The 24224-nt window shown below is 36.3% G+C and overlaps 1 protein-coding gene across 1 annotated transcript in view; it reads left to right on the top strand.

Moving 5' to 3' along the window:
* The window catches only part of LOC101789221 (ankyrin repeat domain-containing protein 27-like), a 103072-nt gene that overhangs the window by 52173 nt on the left and 26675 nt on the right, over positions 1–24224 (top strand). The window contains exon 15 of the mRNA XM_063254146.1: positions 4534–4637. Within this exon, the coding sequence (XP_063110216.1) occupies positions 4534–4637 (104 nt within the window). The remainder of the gene's footprint in view (positions 1–4533; positions 4638–24224) is intronic.

Genomic DNA, 24224 nt, shown 5'->3' with positions numbered 1-24224 from the left:
AAAAGAGAAAAACCAAAACAAAACAAAGCAGTTTAAGAGTACAAGTAATAAAGAACTACAAAAAAAAAAAACACTAAGAAATCACCAGTTAATAGATTACACATTATCATCCTAGAGATATCTGCTCAAGTCAGAGTATCAAAGCATACAAAGTGAACATTCAAACAGAGAGACTGCAAACAGTTGTGTTCAATGATCCAACCAAAAACATTAATATGGTCAGCTATTTAACACCCCTAAACACACTTGCAGTTATATCCTGTAGAGCACTTTTTTTCCCTCTCTTTTTTACAACAAAATTATATATTTTGGGTTTTATTACTCCTTAGTTCTTATTACTGTTTTTTTGGGAAGAGAATAAAGTCAAATATGGGAAAACAAAGCTGTCAGTCAAAACCAAGGATAGACACAGTACATGATGTAATAACAGAGTACAAGGTTATCAACAATGGTTACCATAATGCCTCTTGCTTCCTTAAAAAGAATTGTCTATCTCATTAGGTATTATAAAGTTGAACAAAACAGTAGAGAACAAGACCAATAAAACCTAAACATTGTAAACATTACAGCACTTCCAAAGGAGATAATAGTCAAACCAGAATGGGCATCTTAGTGAATCTTATTGCCTTCAAAGTAGTTGCCTATACTCTTGATACTATCATACAGAACGGAACAGAGTCTAATCAGTTAAAACAAGATCGTGGGAGTATTACAGGGCTTCAAAACAAGTTAACAGGAAATCAAAAAAAGTTACTATAATATATCCTGCTAATTTTTAAAAATTTTCCCCTTAATTAAAAAAACCATAAAAAATAACTAAATAATCTTTTTAATGAATAAGGGAGAGATTGAGATAAAAGAGGACATAACAACATAACAATACAGGTCAAAGCATGACAATTTCAGCAACCTAGTGCTTCACCACCAAATAACCCGACTTACTTGCAGTTAACATAGTGTCTGTCTTTTTCCTTGAAATATTTGAATATAACTTCATATACTATAGCTTCAAATATTTCCATATCAAGAAGCCCAGAATAAAGCCTTTCCAAGTTAATAAGTGAAAACTTTATAAGGCTTCAAGGCCACATAATGGGGAAATCATGATTACCACATACTTTTATATATTTGAATCGTTACTTACATTAGGGAAACTATTCGGTATTCACACATGCGAGATAGATTTATTTCACTTATGAGTATGGTCTCAAGCTGCGCCCATTTATTGAGAATCATATATTGTAAACCTGAAATTTTAGGAGAACTCCAGCAATCCAGTTTGGCATGCATGAATGGTAATTAATTAAGAAACAAGGGAAATGAAAGAATAATTAAGAAAGATCCTCTCCTTTTCAGTCAGAAACCGCAACTAAGATAAGAATCTGAATTGTCCTTTCAAACATATGATGTCTTGCTGGGAGCTGGGAGTTAAGGAGCTTGTATGATGAGATCAGTTGTATTTTGAATGTACTAGTCCCTGTTCTGCCCTGAGCCAAGAGGATTAAATGGAGCTTCCATGGAGTACCTGTCTCTCACCTTCCCTCCTTTTGTCTAAATTCTCAACTAGTAAAAAGTAGTGGCTGTGTAGATGAGAGATGAGACTGATGTCATCTTCTAGGTTCTCTAGTCCTCATCTAGACTTGTGCGTTTCTGTGGTCAGGAGAAAGGTTTGAAACAGTTGAGGCTCTGCCCTGGAGATTTGGGTTCAGTAAATGTCTTAAGCCCTGACATGGATATTTCAAAATATTTCCTCAAGATTCTGACGTAGCTCAGAAGCATTTAATGGACAGGCATGTTTAATGGTGAATTCCTAATTCTCAGAAACTGAAGAAATCTCTAGATGAGTTGGATTAAATACCACTTCCTTCTAATCTCTCCTTTCCAACAAAATCAGGCCAAGTTCCTTTTGTCTTTCTCTACAACTGTCAATGGGAAGTGAAAAGGAGTATCATCAGTGTAACCTATTGTTGTGCAGAATCCACCACTTTCCTTCCCCCCTGTGGTCATTCAGTGCCACTGGTAAGCTCTGTATTAATTCACTAATGGTTAAGGCTTAATCTTGATGAATTCCACATCTCTTTGTTATCATTACTGGCTCTCATTATAATCACTAGTGGCACAAAGCTGACAAATGTAGATTTTCAGGAATTTGAACAATGTCCACCTTGAATCTGTATTTAGTTGAGGCATGTGACAGACTATGTCACTGTATTCAGTTAAGAAAGCCCTGGCAGAAATCAATGAAATTGTAAGAACAGAGATGGGAATGCTTTTTAAATTCGTATTGCTTATTTCTTAGTGTGTGTGTGTGTTGGGGGGGTAATGGAGGATTGCACCTAGGACCTTCTCACTGAGCTGCATCCCCACCATTCATCACTGCTCACCCCCTGTTAAATTTGAGACAGTGTTTCACTAAGTTTCAGAGGCAGAAATCAGACATGAACTTGGATCCCTCTTCCTAGCCTCACAGAGTGATAAGCTTATGGGGTTGTACCACCCTATGCAGCTGGGAATTGTTGTGGTAATTTCTTTTCAGCGCTCCTTTGAAACTGTTTAACAGCAGGGAGACCTGCATACAAATGGAGGATAAGTATAAGTGTTGAAAAATTATTGAAATAGTTATAATGCTTTTTATTTCATGGTAGGACCTCACTTTTTTGGTAAAACATGATGTTAATGCAAGAATTTTACACAGAAATGCTTGCTTTGTACACAACCATTTGGCAGCCCATGCATACCATAGGTAAAAGCAAAACTCTGTGACTTAAACGTGGCTCTTAGCTCTATGCAGTTTTCCTTCATCAATTGAACTCACAAGGAGGTTTCAGAACCCTGCTCCAAATTTGAAGTTGAAGATGCTCAGAGAGAAGGGACTGTCCTGTCTTCAGAGCCTGTGTGACCATGCAAGTGCCCTTTTACAGACCCACCTCTGTGTTTCCCTGTGCACACTACTGATTGTGCCTCTGTGAGAGTTTGCAGCTCTTAAAAGATGGTATATTTTAATAAAGATTCTGGAATTTCAGAATATCTTTTATTCATTTATAAGAATGTAATCTAAGTGCTGGGGTTTTATCTCAGCGGCATAAGCGCCTGCCTTGCAAGTGAGTGCTCATGAGGTTGATCCCTGGTACTGATAAAAAAGGAAAAAGACAAAAAAAAATGTAATCTATATTTAAGAATAAATATTTAGAAATGGAATGGAATTTAGAAATTGTTTAAAATTGTTCCCATATGCTATAAATAATCATGTTCCTATCAGAATGCCTGTAGACATTAATAATTATAATCACAACTGAATAATTTATGCTTGTTACCACGAATTTTGTATCTTTCATTTCAGTCTTGCCCCTTAAAAATATGTGTCTTACTGAGTTTCATTGTGATACAATTTTCATATTTAGTGGTATGAAAATTTTCATATTATGCAGTATTAGAATTTATTCATTATGAGAAAATCCATCCTGAGCAGTGTTATAATTTATTTATTATGTTAAAATCCAAATTGAGCAGTATTAGAATCTTTATTGATGAACCATATTTTACATTTGATTTGTATAACATTGGTAATTGAAATGGAACCAGAATAAAACTTATTAAAAGCAATAGTTATGCATGGGGATCCCAGGATTGCTGTTATATATGAGAAGTGAAGTTTTGTACTCATCTTTCTAACAGCTGAGATAATATTTTCATCTAATAATAGGACAGAAAGCCGTAACTGGTTTAATAAGAAGTGATCCAAGTTCACTTGGGGCTGATCTCACAATTGAGTGACCATGTAATGGGGGTACTCCTTGAAAGCTGGAATGGTTAAGAATTATAGTTGGATCCTGTCACCAGGTGGAGAATTCAGCAAGTTTCCTGCCTAACTGCTTTGCATGGTACCCAAACTGTTAAGTCCCTGTTAATTCCCTGAAACTGTTAATTCCTCAGGTGTTGATATTTGGCAGAAGACAAGTAGTGTTGAATACGAGTAAAGCAAAGGTAAAGAGATTTTAATACTGAAGAAATAATACAGTTTTATAATTTCTCAAACAGATGATTATCAAATCTGTTGAGACATAGAAGTCATGGAAAATGATTCTTTGGAAGATAGGCTGAGAATTTCTGCCTAGGGATGATAATTTAACTCATTAATTTAATCCAAATCCTTCAATCATTTTTGACTGTGCATTATGGTTGAAGTTACTGAGAAAAAAGATACAGCCCCTGCCCTCAAGGTGCATTTGATTGAAGCGAGAGATGTTACATAACTCTGAGTACCATGATAAAGGCTGTGATGGAAAGACCCTTGGAACCAGTGACTGGAGCGAGTTGTGACCCTGGGGTTTCTGTAGCCACTGTGGGCAGAGAGCATGCACTGCAGAGGGTATGGCAGGGCAGCACGTGTGGAAGCACTGGGAGTGAGAAGGAAGAGACTGCTGTGTGTTGTTATCTATATCAGGTTAACAGTCAGGGTCCTTCACAAGCTGTTCAGTTCAGCTGAGAAGCAGGCAGTTGTGTGGGTTTTAAATTGTTTCTGCTTCTCCACAGGAAGGCCTCACACCACTTATGCTTGCTCTAAGGGAAAACAGAATGGAAGCAGCAGCATTGTTAAAAAAGACAGAAACAAAGAATGTGGTGAATGAGCCGGAAAGGTATGGTTGTTCTTTTTTTAAACAAGAGTTCAGCAGTGTTGTGGAGTGGTAATAAGTCAAATAAGTCAGTAGCTGAAAGACTACCTTAGTGACTGGTGTATAATGAAAAAGATCAACACAAACCATCAGATAGAAAAATTATTTGGATTGGGCAACATAAGGAATACTGTGCAGTACAAGTCATGCGCTATTATTGAGTAATTTTGACTGATGTCTGCTTTTTAATGAGAAGAATAACTTTTGTAGTAAAACAATAAGGAAAAACACTGTGTATTGCTATGTTCATGGAACTTCCTCAGAGTACAAAACATAAGCCTAAATGCTTCATATAAAAAGGAAAAAGTGTAAATGTTTCTTTTCAGTGATTGAAAATGAGCTAGTAACATAAATGAAATAAATTGGCATATAAAATATTTGGAAAAGCAAAGTATGCAATTTGGAGAAGTATGCTCATATAAGAGAAACCAGAAAATATTTGAACTTGTGTTTCAGACTTATTTCAAAGAACTTTATATCCTCAAGTTGCATTCATTTATCTATGAGTTCCTCAAGGTTAGCTGTCTTTATCACAGTGCAGTGTTCCATTGTGTATGGATACTATTTTCCTTATACATTCTTCTGCTGATGTATGTATACACTATTTTACAGATGTGGCTGTTCAAATTGTGCTGCTGTAAACATAGGTACCTATGTATTCGTGTAGCATGATTTTAATTATTTTGGAAGATTTCTACAAGGGTCATAGCTCAGGTGGATTTGTATTTTTAGTTTTTTAGGAATCACCACTCCGATTACCATAGTGTTCATAACGGTTTACATTACCTTTATCAGTGTAGAAAAATCTCTCCACCTTTTTCATTACCATTTATAATTAGGGTTTTTTTGGTAACCATTCTTTCTAAGATAAAATGCTATCTGGGTTTAGTATTAATTTGTATTTATCTGATTTTCAGAAGCAATGATGAGTTCCATGCTTTTATTGGCCATTTGTACTTATAAGAAGTATCATTTCATTTCAGTTGCCAGTTCATTGAGTGAGTTTTCTTGGGTAGGTCTGTACTCTTGATGCTTGTCCTCTGCCTGTGGAGTGGCTGAGCATGTTTGGCTTGCATTTTAAAGGTTGTCTCTTCATTGTTTTCTTAAAATTTATTTTATATTACTTTAAAGAGATTAAGAGAAAACAGTACAGTACAAAGAACATCAGAACAGAACAATGTAAGCAACACAGCAGATCAGTAGCAGACAACTGGATATTAGCAGTAGCAACCATAATGTCTCTTACTTTGAAATAGTTAATCATACTTTCACATATAATAGTATCAAGCACAACCAAATAGTCTAAAACTATTGACGAGAAGGAAAGTATTATAAGGCATTCAGAACCAAATAACAGAAAATGAACAGTGGCTACTGTATTATCTCATTTTCCATAAAAATTTGTTTATACTATCACACATATCAAAATGCAATAGAACACAACATGATAGAACCAATGGAAACCGAAGAACAAAAGCATCGTAGGGCTTCAAAACAAGATATTACATCAGCAATGGCTACCATAATGTCTTGTTTTCTTCAAAATAACTGTTCATCCCATCATACATAATAAAATCTAACAAAACAGAATAAAACCATACCAACTAATGAATGAAAACATTACAAGGCTTCAAAGCCATATAATGGGGAATCATGACTACTATAAAATCTTATATACACTTACCATTTCTTACTCTAGGGAGACTACACAGGATTTATAGATGTGAGTTTGATTTATTTCACTTATGAGTATGGTCTCAAGTTGCATCCATTTATTTATAAATATCTCAATGTGATCATTCTTTATAGCTGAGTACTATTCCATTGTATAAAAATACCACATCTTTTTTATCCATTCCTTAGTTGACAGACACTTAGGTTATTTCCAAGATCTGGCTATTACAAACTGTGCTGCTATACACATGGGTACACACATATCACTGTGTTATGATGTTTTAGTTCTGGGAATATGCTTAGAAGTGGTACAGCTGGGTCAAATGGGAGTTAAAATTCCAGCCTTTTGAGAAATCTCCAGACTGACCTCCTCAGTGGTTGCCCCAATCTATACTCCCATCAACAGTGCAGATGAGTGCCTTTTTCCCCACAGCCTCTCCAGCATTTGTTGTTGGTAGTTTTCTTGATCGTGACCATTCTTTCTGGAGTGAGATGGAATCTCAGTGTGTTTTTAATTTGCATTTCTTTAATGACTAATGATGATAAACATTTTTTCATGTGTTTATTTCCCATTTTTATTTCTTCATCTGAGAACTGTGTAATCATCTTGGATGCCCATTTTTGGATTGGATGTTTGAATTTTGGGCGTCTGATTTTTAAAAATTCTTTAAATGTTTTAGACAGAAGTCCTTTGCCTGAGGGACAGTTCACTAAGAACCCCAAGTTTGTGGGTTTTCTTTTCACTATGCTGGAGATTTCTTTTGACATGCAGGAACTTTTAAAATCAGACATGATATTCATTATTATTCATTCTAGGAATATTTCCTGTGAGGTTTGATTCCTGTTCATGAATTCTCTACCTACCCCTATGTCTTGGAGATTTTTAACCAATTTGTCTTCCAACAGATTTAGTGTTTCTGTTTTAGTATTCAGATCTCTGATCCATTTAGATTTTAGTTTAGGAAGTGGTGATATGCACGGTTCTAGTTTTAGTTTTTGCCACATGGAGAGCCAATTTTTTCCAGCACCATGTATTAAAGCGACTGATGTTCTTTCAGTGAACATATTTGGCCCCTTTATCTAAAGTAAGGTGGTTGAGTGTGTTGGTAGCTGTGGTTGTATTTTCTAATCTATTCCATTAATCTTCAGATCTGTTTTTATTCTAGCACCATGTTGATTTTATTACAGTAGCTTTATACTATAACTTCAAGTGAGGGATTTTGATGCCCCCTGCCTTGCCTTGGCTGTTTAGAATTGCCTTTCCTGTTTAGAATTGCTTTTGCTATTCTAGGTCACTTCTGGTTCCAGATGAATTTTAGGAGTGATTTCTTTAGATCTATGAGGTTTTTTCATGGTATTTTCATTGGGATTACACTGAATCTGTATAACAGTTTTGGGAGAATGGTGACTTTCACAATATTTATTCTCCTATCTATGAAAAAGAGATGTCTTTCCATTTTCTTAGATCCTTTTTGATTTCTTTTTTCAGCATATTATAATTTTCCCTGTATAGATGTTTTACTTCTTTTGTGATATTAATTCCAAAGTATTTCATTTTTTGGATGCTAGTGTGAAGGACGTGGCTTCTCTTATTTCTCTCTAAGTGATTTTGTTGTTAGTGTATAGGAATGCTATTGATTTTTGAGTATTGACTTTGTATATAGCTACATTGCTCAATTTATTATATCTAGGAGTCTTTCAATGGAGTTTTGGGGGTCTTCTGTATAGAGTATCATATCGTCTGCAAATAATGATAATTTAACTTCCTCTTTTCCTATCTTACTCCTTTTATTTCTTTCTATTATCTAATTGTTGTGGCTACTATTTCCATTACTAAGTTGAATAGGAGCAGTTATAAGGGTCATCCTTGTCTTGTGTGCCTGATTTTCAGAAAGGCTTTCAGTTTTTGGCCATGTAGTATGATGTTGACTGTTGGTTTTTCATAGATGTCCTTTATCATATTGAAGTAAAAACCATCTATTCCAATTTTCTGTAAGGTTCTTATCATGAATGAGGGTTGGACTTTATCAAAAGCACTTTTTGCATCTATATAAATCATCATGTGATTCTTAGGTTTGGATCTATTGATATGGTGGATTACAATTATTGATTTGTGTACATTGAACAATCCCTGCGTGCCTTGGATCAATTGGTTGTGGTGTTTATTCTTCTTGACGATTTGCTGCATCCTGTTTGCCAATATTTTATTGAGAATTTTTGCATGTACATTCATTAGGGAGATTGACCTGTAGTTCTCTGTTTTAGTTGGGTCTTTCTCAGGTTTTGGTACTAGAGTAATATTTGCTTCCAGGAACTACTTAGGAAGAATTACATCCCTTTTGATTTCATTGAAGAGTTTGAGGAGTATGGGCATTAAGTCGTCTCCGTATTTCTTGTAGAATTTCAAAATGAATCCATCTGGGCCTGGGCTCTTCTTTGTAGGTAACGCCTTAATTATATTTTCAGTTCCATTAATAGAAATTGGGTTATTAAGCATATTTATAGCTTCTTGATCCAGCTTTGGTAGTTCATATGTTTCTTGGAATCTGTGCATTTCTTCTGTGTTATAGAACCTATGAGAGTAGAGGTTTTTGAAATAGGTGTTGATGATCTTCTGTATTTCTACAGAGTCTGTAGTGATTTCACATTTTTCACTCCTTGTTGCATGAATTTCAGCTTGTTTCCTTTTTAAAATAAGATTGGCTAAGGGCTTATCAGTTTTATTTATTCTTTCAAAGGACCAACTCTTTCATTCATTTATTCTTTGTATTGTTTTCTTACTCTATTGCATTGATTTCTGCTCTGATTTTATAATTTTCTCCCTCCTTTGGCTTTGGGCTTGACTTGCTTTTCTTTTTCTAGATGTTTGAGGTGTAACATCAGGTTATTTATTTGTATTCATTCTGTTTTTCTGATGTGGGAACTCAGTGCAATAAATTTTCTTCTGAGGATGGCTTTCATTGCATCCCACAGATTCTAGTAAGTTGCATTTGTATTTTCATTTACTTGTAGGTATTGTTTAATTTCTTCTTTAATTTCCTCTGTGACCCACTGATTGCTCAAGAGTGTATTATTCAATTTCCATATGTTTGTAGAGTTTTTGGAGTTTCTTTTATCATTAGTTTCTAGTTTCAAGGCTCTAAGATCCGATAACATGTGTGGGATAATTTCAATTCTTTTACATTTACTTAAATATTTTCTGTGGGCTACTATATGGTCTTTTTTAGAGTGTGTACCATGTACTGCTTAGAATAATGTATATTATGATGTTGTTGGATGGAACACAGTGTATATGGTTATGAAGTCCATTTGTTCCCAGTTTTGATTCAGTTCTGTTATCTCATTGCTGATTTTCTGTCTGGTTGATCTGTCCCTTGGTGTCAATGGTGTGTTAAAGTCTCCCATTATAATTGTATTACTGCTAATTTGATTTTTCACTTTTGTTAATACTTGTTTATATAGCAGGGTGCTCTGGAATTTGGTGCATATATATTTAAGATTGTTATCTCTTCCTCTTGAAGTTTTACCCTAATATGTAGTGACCTTCTTTATCTTTGCATCATTCTTGATTTGCAGTTCACATTGTCTGCAAACAGAATAACTACCTCCACTATTTTTTTTGGACCTGTTGCATAAAATATTGTTCTCCAATCATTGACTTTCAGTCTATGAATTTCCTTTTGGGTTAGATGGGTTTCTTGTAGACAGCATACAGTTGGATTTGTTTCCTTATCCATTCTGCCAGTCTGTTTCTTTTAATTGGTATGTTGAGACCATTTACATTAATATAAATTAATGTAAATTAACTGTTATATATTGGTTTATTGTTGACATTATCTTTCTGCTGTTGCCTCTTTACCTTTCCATTCTGTTTAAGTGTCTTCCTTGCTTAGTGGTTTTTTCCTATAATGTCTTTCAGTATTCTTTGCAGGCTTGATTTGGTGATCATGATGTTCTTCAGCTATTCTTTGTCATGGAGGATCTTATTTCTCCATCCATTTTGAAGGACAGTTTGGCAAGGTACATCAGTTTGGGTTTGAAGCCATTTCCTTTAGGATCTGAAATACTTCGTCTCACGCTCTTCTTTACTCCATTGTTTGTGTTGAAAAGTTTCCTGTGATTTTGGTTGGTTTTCCTTTAAATGTCTTTTCTAACAGCTTTTAATATTCTGTTATTACTTTGGGCTCAACTTTGACACTTCTTTGTCAATATAATTTTGTTTAGTTGAAGAGTTTGTGATAATGGTTTATGGAGATTCCCAACTAAAAATTGTATTGATGTTTATTTACATTTTGTCATTAGTTTTTTTTTACATAGTTGAGTCACTGTGGCTTGGTGTGTTATCTCTTTCTATTGACTAAACACATTAACTAATGTAACATTTGTTTTTCTTCTTTCTTTCTGTTTTTGTGTGTGCATGTCTCCTTTGAGTAGCTTTGCCTTGAAAATAGGATTACCCGTCCTGCTTGTTTTGCATGGAATATGGTTTTGCACACCTTGAGTTTTAATCCATGGAATTGTTGTATGAATGTCTTTGTTTGTTGGTTTGTTTATTTGTTGTTGCAGAGTCTCACTATGTATCACAGGCTGCCCTTAAACTTGTTTATGTAGCTCAGGAAGGTCTTGAACTCACAGTGATCTTCCTGTCTCAATGTGGCTTTACAGGCACGTGTATTTCTTGCATACAGCATACTTTTGAATTTTATTTCTTAGTCCACACTACTAATCCAGGACTTTTGATTGATTAGTCTAGTTACATGACAGTTATGACTGATAGGTATTGATCTATTCTTGTCCTTGTAGTAATTTCATGTTGCTTCCTTTTCATTCTACTTAATTGTTACCCTACATGGTGTATTTTTTTTTTTTAAATTCTATTTAAAAGGAAAAAGAGAAAAACTGAAAACAAAACAAAGCAGTGTAAGGGTACATGTAATACAGAACTACAAAAAACAAAAAAAGTAAGAAATCACCTGTTAATAGATTACATGTTATCATCTTAGAAATAGTTGCTCAAATCACAGTATCAAAGAATACAAAGTGGACATTCAAACAGAGAGACTGCAAACAGCTGTGTTCAATGATCCAAAAACATTAATATAGTCAGCTATTTAACACCCCTAAACACACTTGCTGTTATATCTGTTAGAGCTCTTTAATTTCCCCTCTCTTTTTTACAACAAAATTTACACATTTTGGATTTTATTACTCCTTAGTTCTTATTACTTTTTTGGGGGGGAGAGAATAAAGTCAAATTTGGCAAAACAAAGCTGTCAGTCAAAACCAAGGATAGACATAGCACATGATGTAAAACAGAGTACAAGGTTATCAACAGTGGTTATCAACGATGTCTCTTGTTTCCTTAAAAAGAATTGTCTATCTCATTAGATATTATAAAGTTGGACAAAACAGTAGAGAACAAGACCAATAAAACTTAGGCATTGTAAACATTACAGGACTTCCAAAGGAGATAATAGTCAAACCAGAATGGGCATCTTAGTGAATCTTATTGCCTTCAAAGTAGTTGCCTATACCCTCAAACTTGATACTATCATACAGAATGGAACAGAGTCTAATCAGTCAAAACAAGATCATTACAGGACTTCAAAACAAGTTAATAGGAAATCAAAAAGAGTTACTATTATATATCCTGCTAATTTTTTATAAATTTTCCCCTTAATTAAAACAAACATAAGAAACAACTAAATAATTTTTTTAAAGAATAAGGGAGAGATTGAGATAAAACAGGACATAACAATATAACAATAGAGGTCAAAGCATGACTGTTTCAGCAACCTAGTGCTTTACCACCAAATAACCCGACTTAATAGTAGTTACCATAGTGTCTTTTTCCTTGAAATATTTGTATAAAACTTCATATACTATAGCTTCAAATATTTCCATATCAAGAAGCCCAGAATAAAGCCATTCCAATTAATAAGTGAAAACTATATAACGCCTCAAGGACATATAATGGGGAATCATGATTAACCACATATTTTCATATATTTGAATCATTACTTACATTAGGGAAACTATTCAGTATTCACACATGCGAGATTGATTTATTTCACTTATGAGTATGGTCTCAAGCTGCGCCCATTTATTGATAAATATCTCAATGTGATCCTTCTTTATAGCTGAATAATACTCCATTGTATAGAAATACCACAACTTTTTTATCCATTCCTCAGTTGATGGACACTTGGGTTGTTTCCAAGATCTGGCGATTACAAATTGTGCTGCTATAAAAAAAGGTGCACATATATCACTGTGGTATGTTGCTTTCAGTTCTTCTGGGAATATGCCTAGAAGTGGAATAGCTGGAACAAATGGGACTTCCAATCCCAACTTTTTGAGAAATCTCCAGACAGACCTCCACAAAGGCTGTACCAGTCTACACTCCCACCAACAGTGCAGGAGAGTTCGTTTTTCCCCACAGCCTCTCCAGCATTTGTTGTTGTTGGTTTTCTTGATCCTGGCCATTCTTTCAGGAGTGAGATGGTATCTCAGTGTGGTTTTAATTTGCATTTCTCTAATGACCAATGATGATGAATATTTTTTCATGTATTTATTTGCCATTTACATTTCTTCATCTGAGAATTGCGTATTCATCTCGGATGCCCATTTTTGGATTGGATCTTTGAATTTTGGAGGTCTGAGTTTTTTTAATTCTTTATATGTTTTAGACAAGAGTCCCTTGTCTGAGAGAGAGTTCACTAAAATCTTTTCCCAGTTTGTGGGTTTTCTTTTCACTATGCTGGAGATTTCTTTTGACATGCAGAAACTTTTTAATAAGAAGTGGTCCCAGTTATTGATTCTGGGAAGTATTTCCCGTGCGGTTTGAGTCCTGTTCATGAATTCTTTACCTACTCCTATGTCTCCAAGGTTTCTACCCAATTTGTCTTCCAATAGATTTAGTGTTTCTGTTTTAATATTCAGATCTTTGACCTATTTAGATTTTAATTTAGTACATGGTGATAGACATGGGTCTAGCTTTAGTTTTCGGCAAATGGAGAGCCAGTTTTTCCAGCACCATTTATTAAAGAGACTGTCATTCTTCCAATGAAACTGCTTGGCTCCTTTATCAAAGATAAGGTGGTTGAGTGTGTTTGTAGTTGTGGTTGTATCTTCTAATCTATTCCATTGATCTTCGGCTCTGTTTTGATTCCAATACCATGTTGATTTTACTACCATTGCTTTGTAGTATACCTTCAAGTCAGGGATTGTGATGCCTCCTGCTTTGTCTTTGCTGCTTAGAATTGCTTTCGTGATTCTAGGTCTCTTCTGGTTCCAGATGAAATTTAGGAGTGATTTCTCTAGATCTATAAGGTATGTTGATGGTATTTCTATTGGGATTGCATTGAATCTGTATAACAGTTTTGGGAGAATGGCCATCTTCACAATGCTTGTTCTTCCTATCCAAGAGCAAGGGATGTCTTTCCATTTTCTGAGATCATCTTCAATTTCCTTTTTCAGTGTATTATAATTTTCACTGTATAAGTCTTTCACTTCTTTCGTAAGAGTAATTCCTAAATATTTCATTTTTGCTTGCTAATGTGAGTAGTCCAGTTTCTCTTATTTCCCTCTCTGTGATTTTGTTGTTCGTGTATAGGAATGCTATTGATTTCTGAGTATTGATTTTGTATCCAGCTACATTACTGAATTTATTTATTGTATCTAAGAATCTTTCAATGGAGTTTAGGGGGTCTTCTATGTAGAGTATCATGTCATCTAAACAATGATAATTTAACTTCTTCTTTTCTTATCTTTACCCCTTTTATTTCTCTTTCTTGCCTAATTGCTCTTCCAGTACTATATTAAATAGGAGTGGTGATAAAGAACATCTTTGTCTTGTGCCTGATTTTAAAGTAAAGGCTTTCAATTTTTGGCCACTTAGTATGATGCTGGCTGTTAGTTTGTCATAAATGGCCTTTATTATATTGAGGTAAAGACCATCTATTCCAATTTTCTGTAAAGTTCTTATCATGAATAAATGTTGGACCTTATTGAAGGCTTTTTCTGCATCTATAGAAATGATCATGTGATTCTTATTTTTGGCTTTATTGATATGGTGGATTACATTTATTGATTTGCATATGTTGAACCATCCTTGCATTCCTGGGATGAATCCCACTTGGTCATGGTGTATAATCTTCTTGATGATTTGCTGAATCCTATTTGCCAATATTTTATTGAGGATTTTGCATCTGTGTTCATTAGGGAGATCGGTCTATAGTTCTCTTTTTTAGTTGGGTCTTTCTCAGGTTTTGGTACTAGAGTAATATTTGCTTCTAGGAATGACTTAGGAAGGATTGCTTCCCTTTCAATTTCATTGAATAGTTTGAGGAGTGTCGGCATTAGGTCTTCTTTGTATTTCTTGTAGAATTCTGCAGTGAATCCATCTGGGCCTGGGCTCTTCTTGGTGGGTAAGGACTTAATTACATTTTCCATTTCATTAACAGAGATTGGGTTATTCAACAGTTTTACCTCCTCTTGATCTAGCTTTGGTACTTCATATGCTTCTAAGAATCTGTCTATTTCTTCTGTGTTATCAAACTTTTGAGAGTAGAGGTTTCGAAATAGGTGTTGATCTTTTGTATTTCTATTGGGTCTGTAGTGATTTCACCTTTTTCTTTTCTTATTGCATGAATTTGAGCTTTTTCTTCCTTTTTAAAATAAGGTTGGCTAGGGGCTTATCGATTTTATTTATTCTTTCAAAGAACCAACTCTTTGATTCGTTTATTCTTTGGATTGTTTTCTTAGTCTCTATTGCATTGATTTCTGCTCTGATTTTTATAATTTCCTCTCTTCTTTTGGCTTTGGGCTTGACTTGCTCTTCTTTTTCTAGCTGTTTGAGGTGTAGCATCAAGTTATTTATTTGTCTTCGTTCTGTTTTCCTGATGTGGGAACTCAGTGCAATAAATTTTCCTCTCAGGACGGCTTTCATTGCATCCCACAGATTCCGGTAAGTTGTATCTGCATTTTCATTTTCTTTTAGGTATTGTTTAATTTCTTCTTTAATTTCTTCTGTGACCCCCTGATTACTCAAGAGTGTGTTATTCAGTTTCCATGTGTTTGCGGGATTTTTGCAGTATCTTTTATCATTAATTTCTAATTTTAGAGCGCTATGATCTGATAACATGCAAGGGATGATTTCAACTCTTTTGCATTTGTTTAAATATGTTCTGTGAGCTAATATATGGTCTATTTTAGAGAATGATCCATGTACTGCTGAGAAGAATGTGTATTCTGATGTTGTTGGGTGGAACATTCTGTATATGTCTATCAAACCCATTTGTTCACAGGTGTGATTCAGTTCTGTTATTTCTTTGCTCATTTTCTGTCTGGTTGATCTGTCCCTTGGTGTCAATGGCGTATTAAGGTCTCCTGTTACAATTGTGTTACTGATAATTTGAGTTTTCATTTCTGTTAATAATTGTTTTATATAACTGGGTGCTCTGGAGTTTGGTGCGTATATATTTGAGATAGTTATCTCTTCCTCTTGGAGTTTTCCCCTTATGAGTATGTAGTGACCTTCTTTGTCCTTTAATGTCATTGTTGGTTTAAAGTTCACATTGTCTGCAAACAGAATGGCTACTCCTGCCTCTTTTTGGATTCCTGCTGCATGAAGAATTGTTTTCCATCCTTTGACTTTCAGTCTGTGAGTATCCTTCAGGGTTAGATGGGTTTCCTGTAAACAGCATATGGTTGGATTTTGTTTCTTGATCCATTCTGCTAGTCTGTTTCTTTTGATTGGTGCATTGAGACCATTTACATTAATGGTTATTACTGTCAAATGCTGGTTTATTGTAGGAATGTTATCTCTCTGCTGTTGCATCTTTATCTTTCTGTTCTGTTTAATTATTTGCTTTGCTTAGTGGTTTTTTCCTTTGTGTATCTAAACTGTCTTTCAATATTTTTTGCAGGGTTGGTTTGGTGTTCATGAAGTTCTTCAGCTGTTCTTTGTCATGGAAGTATCGTATTTCACCATCTATTCTGAATGATAGTTTTGCAGCATATATCAGTCTAGGTTGGAAATCATTTTGCTTTAGGATCTGGAATACTTCACTCCATGCTCTTCTTGACTTTATTGTTTGTGATGAGAAGTCTGCTGTGATTCTGATAGGTTTTCCTTTATAAGTGATCTGTCTTTTCTCTCTGACAGCTTTTAATAATCTATTCTTCTGTTGGATTTCTGGGATGGTGATTATTATATGTCTGGGTGTAGTTTTATTTTGGTTATGACTATTTGGAGTTCTATATGCTTCACTGATCCTGATGTCAGTTTCTGATCTCATGCTTGGGAAATTTTCAGCTACTACTTCTCTAAATATCCTCTTGACATCCTTTATGTTGTCTCCTTCTTTTTCATTAATCCCTATCATTCTTATGTTATTCTTTGCATCGTCTTGCAGTTGTTGAATTGTTGTTTCCTGATTCCTTGTTATTTTTAAAAGATCTTTCCTTTCCTGTTCACTAGCTGCAATCCTGTCTTCAAGGTCTGAAATTCTATCTTCACTTTCATTAAGGCAGTTTTTACAACTTGCAGTGGAGTTTTTTATTTCCTGTATATCTCTGTGCATCTGCATTATGTATTCTGTTTGTTTCTTATATTGCTCGTCTAGGGATTCTATCTTTTTGTTTAGTTCCTCCAATTTTTTATCTGTGTTTTCTTTAGATATATTTAGAATCTCTTTCATCTTTTCTTCTTTTATCTGGGAGATTATTTCGAGTTTGAATTTCTTTAAAGCTTCCTGGAGTTGCTTGTTAATTTCAGTAGCTATTGTGTCCAATATTTGAGGCGCATGGCATATATTTTCTTCTATATATATTGCTCCTAGGTTTTCTTGAGATGGGCTGGAGGTTTGAGGTTGTAATTTGGTCTTTCATTTTGTCATTTTCCTATATTTCTGTGTTTCAAGTGTTATTTGAAAGCTTCCTCAGGATCTGTTGAAAATCCCCTTGTATGTTGGCAGCTACTGAGACTCTGGCACCACGCTACCCCAAGCCACTGGGCCTGCAGAACCAATGGCCCTCCTCTGCCTGCTCAGAACTCTGCAGTTCCAGACAAGCTGGGCCTCAGGGACACTGTGCACCCACCTGCCCCTTGGAAGCTCCACAGCTCTCCAATCGCAGCCGGGTTAGGGTACTCACCACAGGCCACGGTGCCTCAGGAACCTTCAATCCCTCCCTGCTTGCAGAGATATCCACAGTCCTCCAGACACACGGAGAGGCTGATGCAGGTGCCCCAGATCTGCCCAGCCCCTCCTCTGCACACTGATGGCTAGGCATGGCAGGCTGGGCTCGGGGGATAGTGTGGGCCCGCCCACCCATCGGAAGCTCAGCAGTTCTCCAAGTGCAGCCGGGATGGGGAGGCAGATGTAGAGGCCTCAAACCCACTACTCCACTTCACTGCACCCGGAACCCTGGAGGGTCCGGAACAGTCTGAGATTTGGGCAGAGTGTGCTGAGCACTCACCACAGGCCGCGGTGCCTCAGGAACTTGCGATCCCTCCCTGCTCGCAGAGATATCCACAGTCCTCCAAACACACGGAGAAGACGATGCAGGCACCCCAGATCCGCCCAGCCCCTCCTCTGCCTGTATATTGTTTTTTTATGAAAAGGAAACAAAAGAATACATGGAGATTAAAAGAGGGTAGAAATAATACAAACTTACAGAAAAACAAATGGTAAGAAATTGCTGGTTGATAAGTTACACATTGTCATTTTAGAAATAGCTGTTCATGTTATAGAATTAAAGTATTTAGAATGACATTCATAAAGTGACCCTACAAACCCTTCTGCTCTATGATCGAACAAGAGCTCAGTAATATGGTTGTCAGTCCTACACATTTGTTTTACATCTCAAAGAGGGTAAGATTAAACATCTCAAAACAGAACAAAGCAGTTAAAAAAACAATTTAAAGAAATACAGATTTCACAGCAAGCTCACTGCAGATCTTCATTGTCTATCTAATTGTCTCTAGTTTCTTACAAATAGTTGTTCCCATCTTCACCCACCTTATATACTTATTGTATATTATAGAAATAATCAAATCATTGGAGGCTTTTTAGGTCCTCAAGTTCCAAATTAGGGAAGATAATAGTAACCACCATCTCATCTCTCATTCTCTTTGTGATAGCTGTCCCCATCTCTACATATGCTGAAATTGAACTCAAGAAACCAGTCCAATGTCATTCTAATCAGTGAACAATAGTATTGCTAGTATTTCTATCATAATGCTACAAAATTAGCCTCGGGTTTCTTAGTGTCTCTTCCTCAGAGTATCTGTTCATTACATCTTGCATTATATAATCTGTTCCCATAAATAATTAAAAAGAAGAAAAAAAACCCATGTGTGAATTTCTACATATATATCTATCCTCTCTGTATTATAGGGAATACCAAGTCATAGCAAGACAGCAAAACAGTTTCCCAGCAAAACATGCAATGGATAAGACATATAAGACCACAATATAGATGATCTTCCATAGTTACTATGTTTTCTCTTGTTATTTTCAATAGATTTGACTACCACACTGGCTTATTATAGTTAAATATAGTATCACCTATTTTTATAAAAACTTAACTTTGACAGCATTGTAGGATTTGAGAGCTGTTACTAATTAATACCAGTATGGATATCCTTTACATCTTGTCATCCTCAGAGTAGTTGCCTCTACTTTTAGTGTTGATACTAACAAGCATACCAATTTCAAATAAAATCAGCCATGGCCAACCCATAGTCTTATGATTCAGATTCAATTAAGATCAGTCACAGTAAGACAATGTAAGTATTGTAGGATTTCAGTTTAAGTTAATAGGAAAGTAAGGATAGTTACCATGGTATAACCTGCTATTTTTGGGTCAAGATGTCTGTGCCCTCAAATTTGACATGAGTGGACAGACCAGTATATATTAAATTCAAACTAAATATGTCAATAAGACTACTATGTCTTTTAAATCCTTATACACCATTAACAATGACCTCTGCCTTTTTCTTTTTTTAAATAGAGTTTCAGAGCTGTCTATACTAAAGACGATAGCTTACCGTCTCTGCCTCATGTCTGCTACTCCACTTTTCTGCTATAATTTGTCCACCTTATTCCCTCATTCCACTGTCTGCCCTGTTCATTGAGGCCTCTCTGCCACTGTTGCTGGAATCCTGGTATCTCTTCCTCTCTTTCTCTGTAATGTCCTTCAGCACCCTCTGTAGGGTTGGATTGGTGGCCATGAACTCCCACAGTTCCTCCTTGTCTTGAAAATATCTTATTTCTCCATTAATTTTGAGAGAGAGTTTTGACGGGTATATGAGCTTCGGTTGCATATCATTTTCTTTCAGGACTTGGAATATTTCTCTCCACTCCCTTCTTGACTTAAGAGTTTGTGTTGATAGGTCTGCTGTTATTTTGATAGTTTTCCCATTGTAGGTAATCTGCATCTTTTCTTTGGCTGCTTTTAATATTCTGTTCTTTTGGTGGATTTCTGGAATCTTTATTATTATATGTCTAGGCGTAGATCTGTTTTGGTTGTAGGTAGCTGGTGTTCTGTATGCCTCTTTTATCTGTATATCATTTCTTTTTGCTAAATATGGGAAATTTTGCTTTAATATATCTGTGAATATTCTTTGTATTTCATTATTGGTTGCTCCTGCTTCCTCACTCACATTCTTTATTCTTAAGTTATATATCTTTTTGTCATCTTCTAGTTTTTGAATTGCTTCTTTCTGGTTCCTTGTTATTTTTAAGAGGCTTTTTCTTTCACAATCATATGCCATAAATCTCTCTTCAAGTTTCAGAAGGCTGTCTTTAGTTTCTGTCAAGGTATTTTGCCAGTGTTCAATGGAGTTTTTAGTTTCCTGGTATTATTCTCTTTGAATCTGTTTCATGCATTCTAAGTTATGTTTAAATTCTTCTTCAGAAGTTTCTCTTTCTTTTCTGATTTCCTCAGTTCTTCCATCTGTGTTCTCTTGGGCGGGGCTTGTCATTTCTTTAATTAATCTCTTTATATCTTGTCTCACTTGAATCAGGAGTACACTTTAAATTCTTCTATGAGATCATGAAGGTACTTTTTAATTTCGGCTGATGCTGTGTCGAGCAATGGATGGTTACTGTGCTTGTTCTCTTCGGTGTTTACTTCTCCTGGGCTTATTTTCTCATGTTGGGCAGCTGGAGATTTTTTTAAATTTTTATCTCTTGTCATGTTTCTGGTTTCTTTCAGAATGTCCTGGGGTTCTATGGCCCTCTCCGAATTGCTTAGGGCCTTTCAGAAGCGTGCTGACTTGAGTTTTTGCTGTCCTCCCCAATTTGCTGTTATCTGGGGTAGGCTGGGGTGCAGGGGTGGTACAGGCTAGTCTCCAGCCTCTGCACCATAAATTAGGCTGTACTTTCTGGATGTCACTGAGTTGTGACTATTTTGTATCTGCTTGTTGAGCCCCAAGCAGAGGCTTGGTTTAGCCCCAGTAGCTCCTGCTGGTTCTCTTTGTACCAGAAGCAGCTGACTAATGTCACTATGGCACAGGGTCCTGCCCAAATCCCAGCTGTTCTCTTCCAGACCTCTCTGTGACAGGAGCACCAGAACAGCAGAACTGCCCAAATTCAAGATGTCTCCCACTAGTTCTCTGTATGACACTGAAGCCAACACGTACTCAGGCTCTGCCCAATTTCAAGATGCCTTCCACCAGCCCTCCCTACAGGGGGACTCAGTGATGCCACCGAGCTGTAGGTTCTGCCCAACTGTAAGATGGCTGCCACCAGACTCTGTGATATTGATGTCCTTGTGGTGGCGGGCACTGCCCAGTTCCAAGACATTCTCTGGTCAACCCCAGCAGCCGCGGGGCCCCCAGTACTCACCAGGGTCCATGCCGCCCACCTTTCCCACACTCCCAGCATAGTGCGGAGTGGTCAGGAATCCACGCTGCGTGCACTCCCGGCATGGCGCGGAACGGTCAGGAATTTCTTTATTATGGAAGTATCTTATTCATCAATTTTGAGAGATAATTTTAGTCAAGGTTAGAAGTTGTTTCCCTTTAGAGCTTGAAACACTGACTTCCATGCTGTCCTTGCCTTTAAGTTTTGTGCTGAGAAATCTATTATAATTCCCGGCCACTGATGTGTTACATTGGCTGTTGTAATAAATTCAACAACAACAACGGAATCAAATTTCAAGTGGATACTCACAAATCCTAGAAACCACTCATGATCAGCCCTTCACCAAAACAAGGAAGACTATCTTTTAAGTGAGTTATACTTACTGTAGTAGTTCATGCCACTAAGTTTTGATGGATATAAGTGGCATAGTGCATACATGCACTATGTATGCCCTCTTTAGAAGTGGCCCTCTAACTGTTACTTCCACCAAACCTGGTCTCCCACAAGAGAATGCTGCCTCCATGATCTTCCTGTTTAAAACCCATACCTCCCAGTTGACCCCAGGAGATCTGTATTTAGCTCTCACCCTATCTATCCTGTCTCCAAAGGATCTTGCCTGTTCTCTGAGGTAGACTGTCAGTTCAGTGTTGGACTGAAACTTTCTGGGCATTACTCTCTTCCTAGTGCAGGTGGATCTGTTGGTTTTCACCTTTGTGGCCCTGTGCTGTGGGGAACCCAGGACTGGGGGATGGTGTGCTCAGGTCTGGGATCTCCTTACCCAGTGTGGGTCCCAGGCAGGCATCTATGTCAGCTGGGGATACAATGCTGAATTCCTGGGTTATCATCAAACTCTGCTTTGGGACAGGGGCATTGGCTTTGTCTGGGAGTGGGGCTCTCAGACTGAGGTTTGCTATTTGTGCTCTGGTTTTGCTGGTCGTTTGATCTTCCACTAGCTAAAGAAGTTTAACATAGGTTCATAAAGCACAAAAGCAGGGATTTAACTGAGAGCTTCACACATGTGAGGCATGTGTCATAGCACTGAGATACACCCCAGACTCTTGGGAATTGAGGATCATTATCCTTAGCGATCCCATGTAATTGCTAATACAATTCTCCATGGTGTACAAGTAGTGTCACATTTTTGATTTTTCTAATTAACCACTTGGGTCCTGACATGTCTAAGTTAGCAGAAAATCTTGTTACTTTCCTGTGGGAGCTCCTAAACCCTCCTCCATGAATTTTCCAAAAATCCAAGAGATTGCTTAAAACTGAGGAATTCAGTTCTCTTTCACAAGTCAAATGTGCTTTCGTGATTTGTGTTGCTATTAAATATCTCTCAGTGTAGTGGTGATTAAGCTTTGGTCCTAGGTTGTCATTACTGATTCAGATCTCTGAGCCTTCATGGAAATACACACTTAATTGCAGCCTATTTTACTTACTGATTTAGTATTTGTGCTTTTATATTCAGTTTCTATCCCTGAACTAGCAGCACTTTACTTTGGTGGCTGAACCTCATAGATTTGCCCCAAGCATAGGAAGCAAAATGACTATACCTACTCCTTCAGAATCCTACATGGATCCTGCATGTTGGTGGAGACCTTCACCGTGGCTCATGCTTTGAGACCTTCATTAGTCTTCTGCCAGAAAATAAGAGTTGGGATCATTGTAAAGTCTTGGAGGGCTCAAGTAATGTTTAAGAAAGAGATCAAAGTTCCTTTTTTCTTTGTTACCAGATCTTTACCCAGAAGTCTCTTTATACAGAGTAGCACCTTTAAATAAGTTCTGAAAGGTCCTGAAATAAGCCTTGAATTGGCAACAACTTCTGATTGGCTTCTGAAACTGTTTAGTACTGAAAATTTACTTTTGTTTTGGAACCAAGACTCTAGAATATTTACAGATTTTGTCTCATACAGAAGCCATTAAATGACACTCTCTGAATTCATAGTAGATTAGTTGCATTTAAAGAGAACTAAGCCCCAGCATGACACAATATGTCCCACATATAAGAGTGTTTTGCCTTTCATTTCAGTTGGAGACAGACAGAAATTGAACCAGAAGATCTTTATTAGAATCACACTCAGAGTTTTGTTGTGTAGAGGAAGAATATTAGTCCATTCCAGGTCATTAAAAGAACTAACTTTTAACTTCATTAGTTCTCTGTATTATCTTCTTAGTGTCAGTTGCATTAATTTCTGCACTGATCTTTTTTTTTTTCAATTTTATTTAAGGGGAAAAAGAAAAAAAGCAGAAAAAGGGTACACGTTTTTCAGAAAAAAAATAAACAGTAGGAAATCACTAGTTAGTGGATTACATATTGTCATCTTAGAAATATTTGTTCAAATTACAAAATTAAAGCTTATGTATTGGACATTCAAACAGTGAGACCAAACAGTTCTGTTCAATGATCCAACAAAACTCAGTAATATCACTGTCTATCTTATACACTGATCTTTATAACTTCCTCCTTTATATGGGTTTTAGTCTTCCCTTTCTCCTCTTTACCTAGAAACTTGAGATGCAACATTAAGTTGTTGCTCCTTCTGTTTTTCTGATGTGAGACTTCACTATTACAAATTTCCCATAGGACTACTTTCATTGCATTCCAAAGGTTTCAGGAAGTTGTATCTGCATTTTCATTTAATTGTAGACATTGTTTAATTTCTTTTTAAATTTCATCTGTGACCCATTGGTTGTTCAGGAGTATGTTATTTATTTCCATGTGTTTATGGAATTTTTGCGGTTTCTTTTGGTGTTAATTTCCAGTTTCACTGGGATGTCATCAGGAAATATGCCTGGGATAAGTTCAGTTCCTTAGTACTTACTTAAGCATATTCTGTGGGCCAGTATATGGTCTAGAGAATGTCCCATTTGCAGCTGAGAAGAACATGTATCCTAATGTTGTTCGGTGGAATGTTGTAAACACTTACCAAGTCCACTTGTTCACAGGTTTTATTCAGTTCTGATATTTGTTTGCTGATTTTTGTCTACTTGGTTTATGTCTTTG

Source organism: Cavia porcellus, unplaced genomic scaffold (genome assembly GCF_034190915.1).
Source record: "Cavia porcellus strain 051 isolate PalLab524CR breed Dunkin Hartley unplaced genomic scaffold, mCavPor4.1 scaffold_8, whole genome shotgun sequence".
NCBI lineage: Eukaryota > Metazoa > Chordata > Mammalia > Rodentia > Caviidae > Cavia > Cavia porcellus.
The sequence above is the reverse complement of the archived record's forward strand: the minus strand, read 5'-3'. Positions and strand labels throughout refer to the sequence as shown.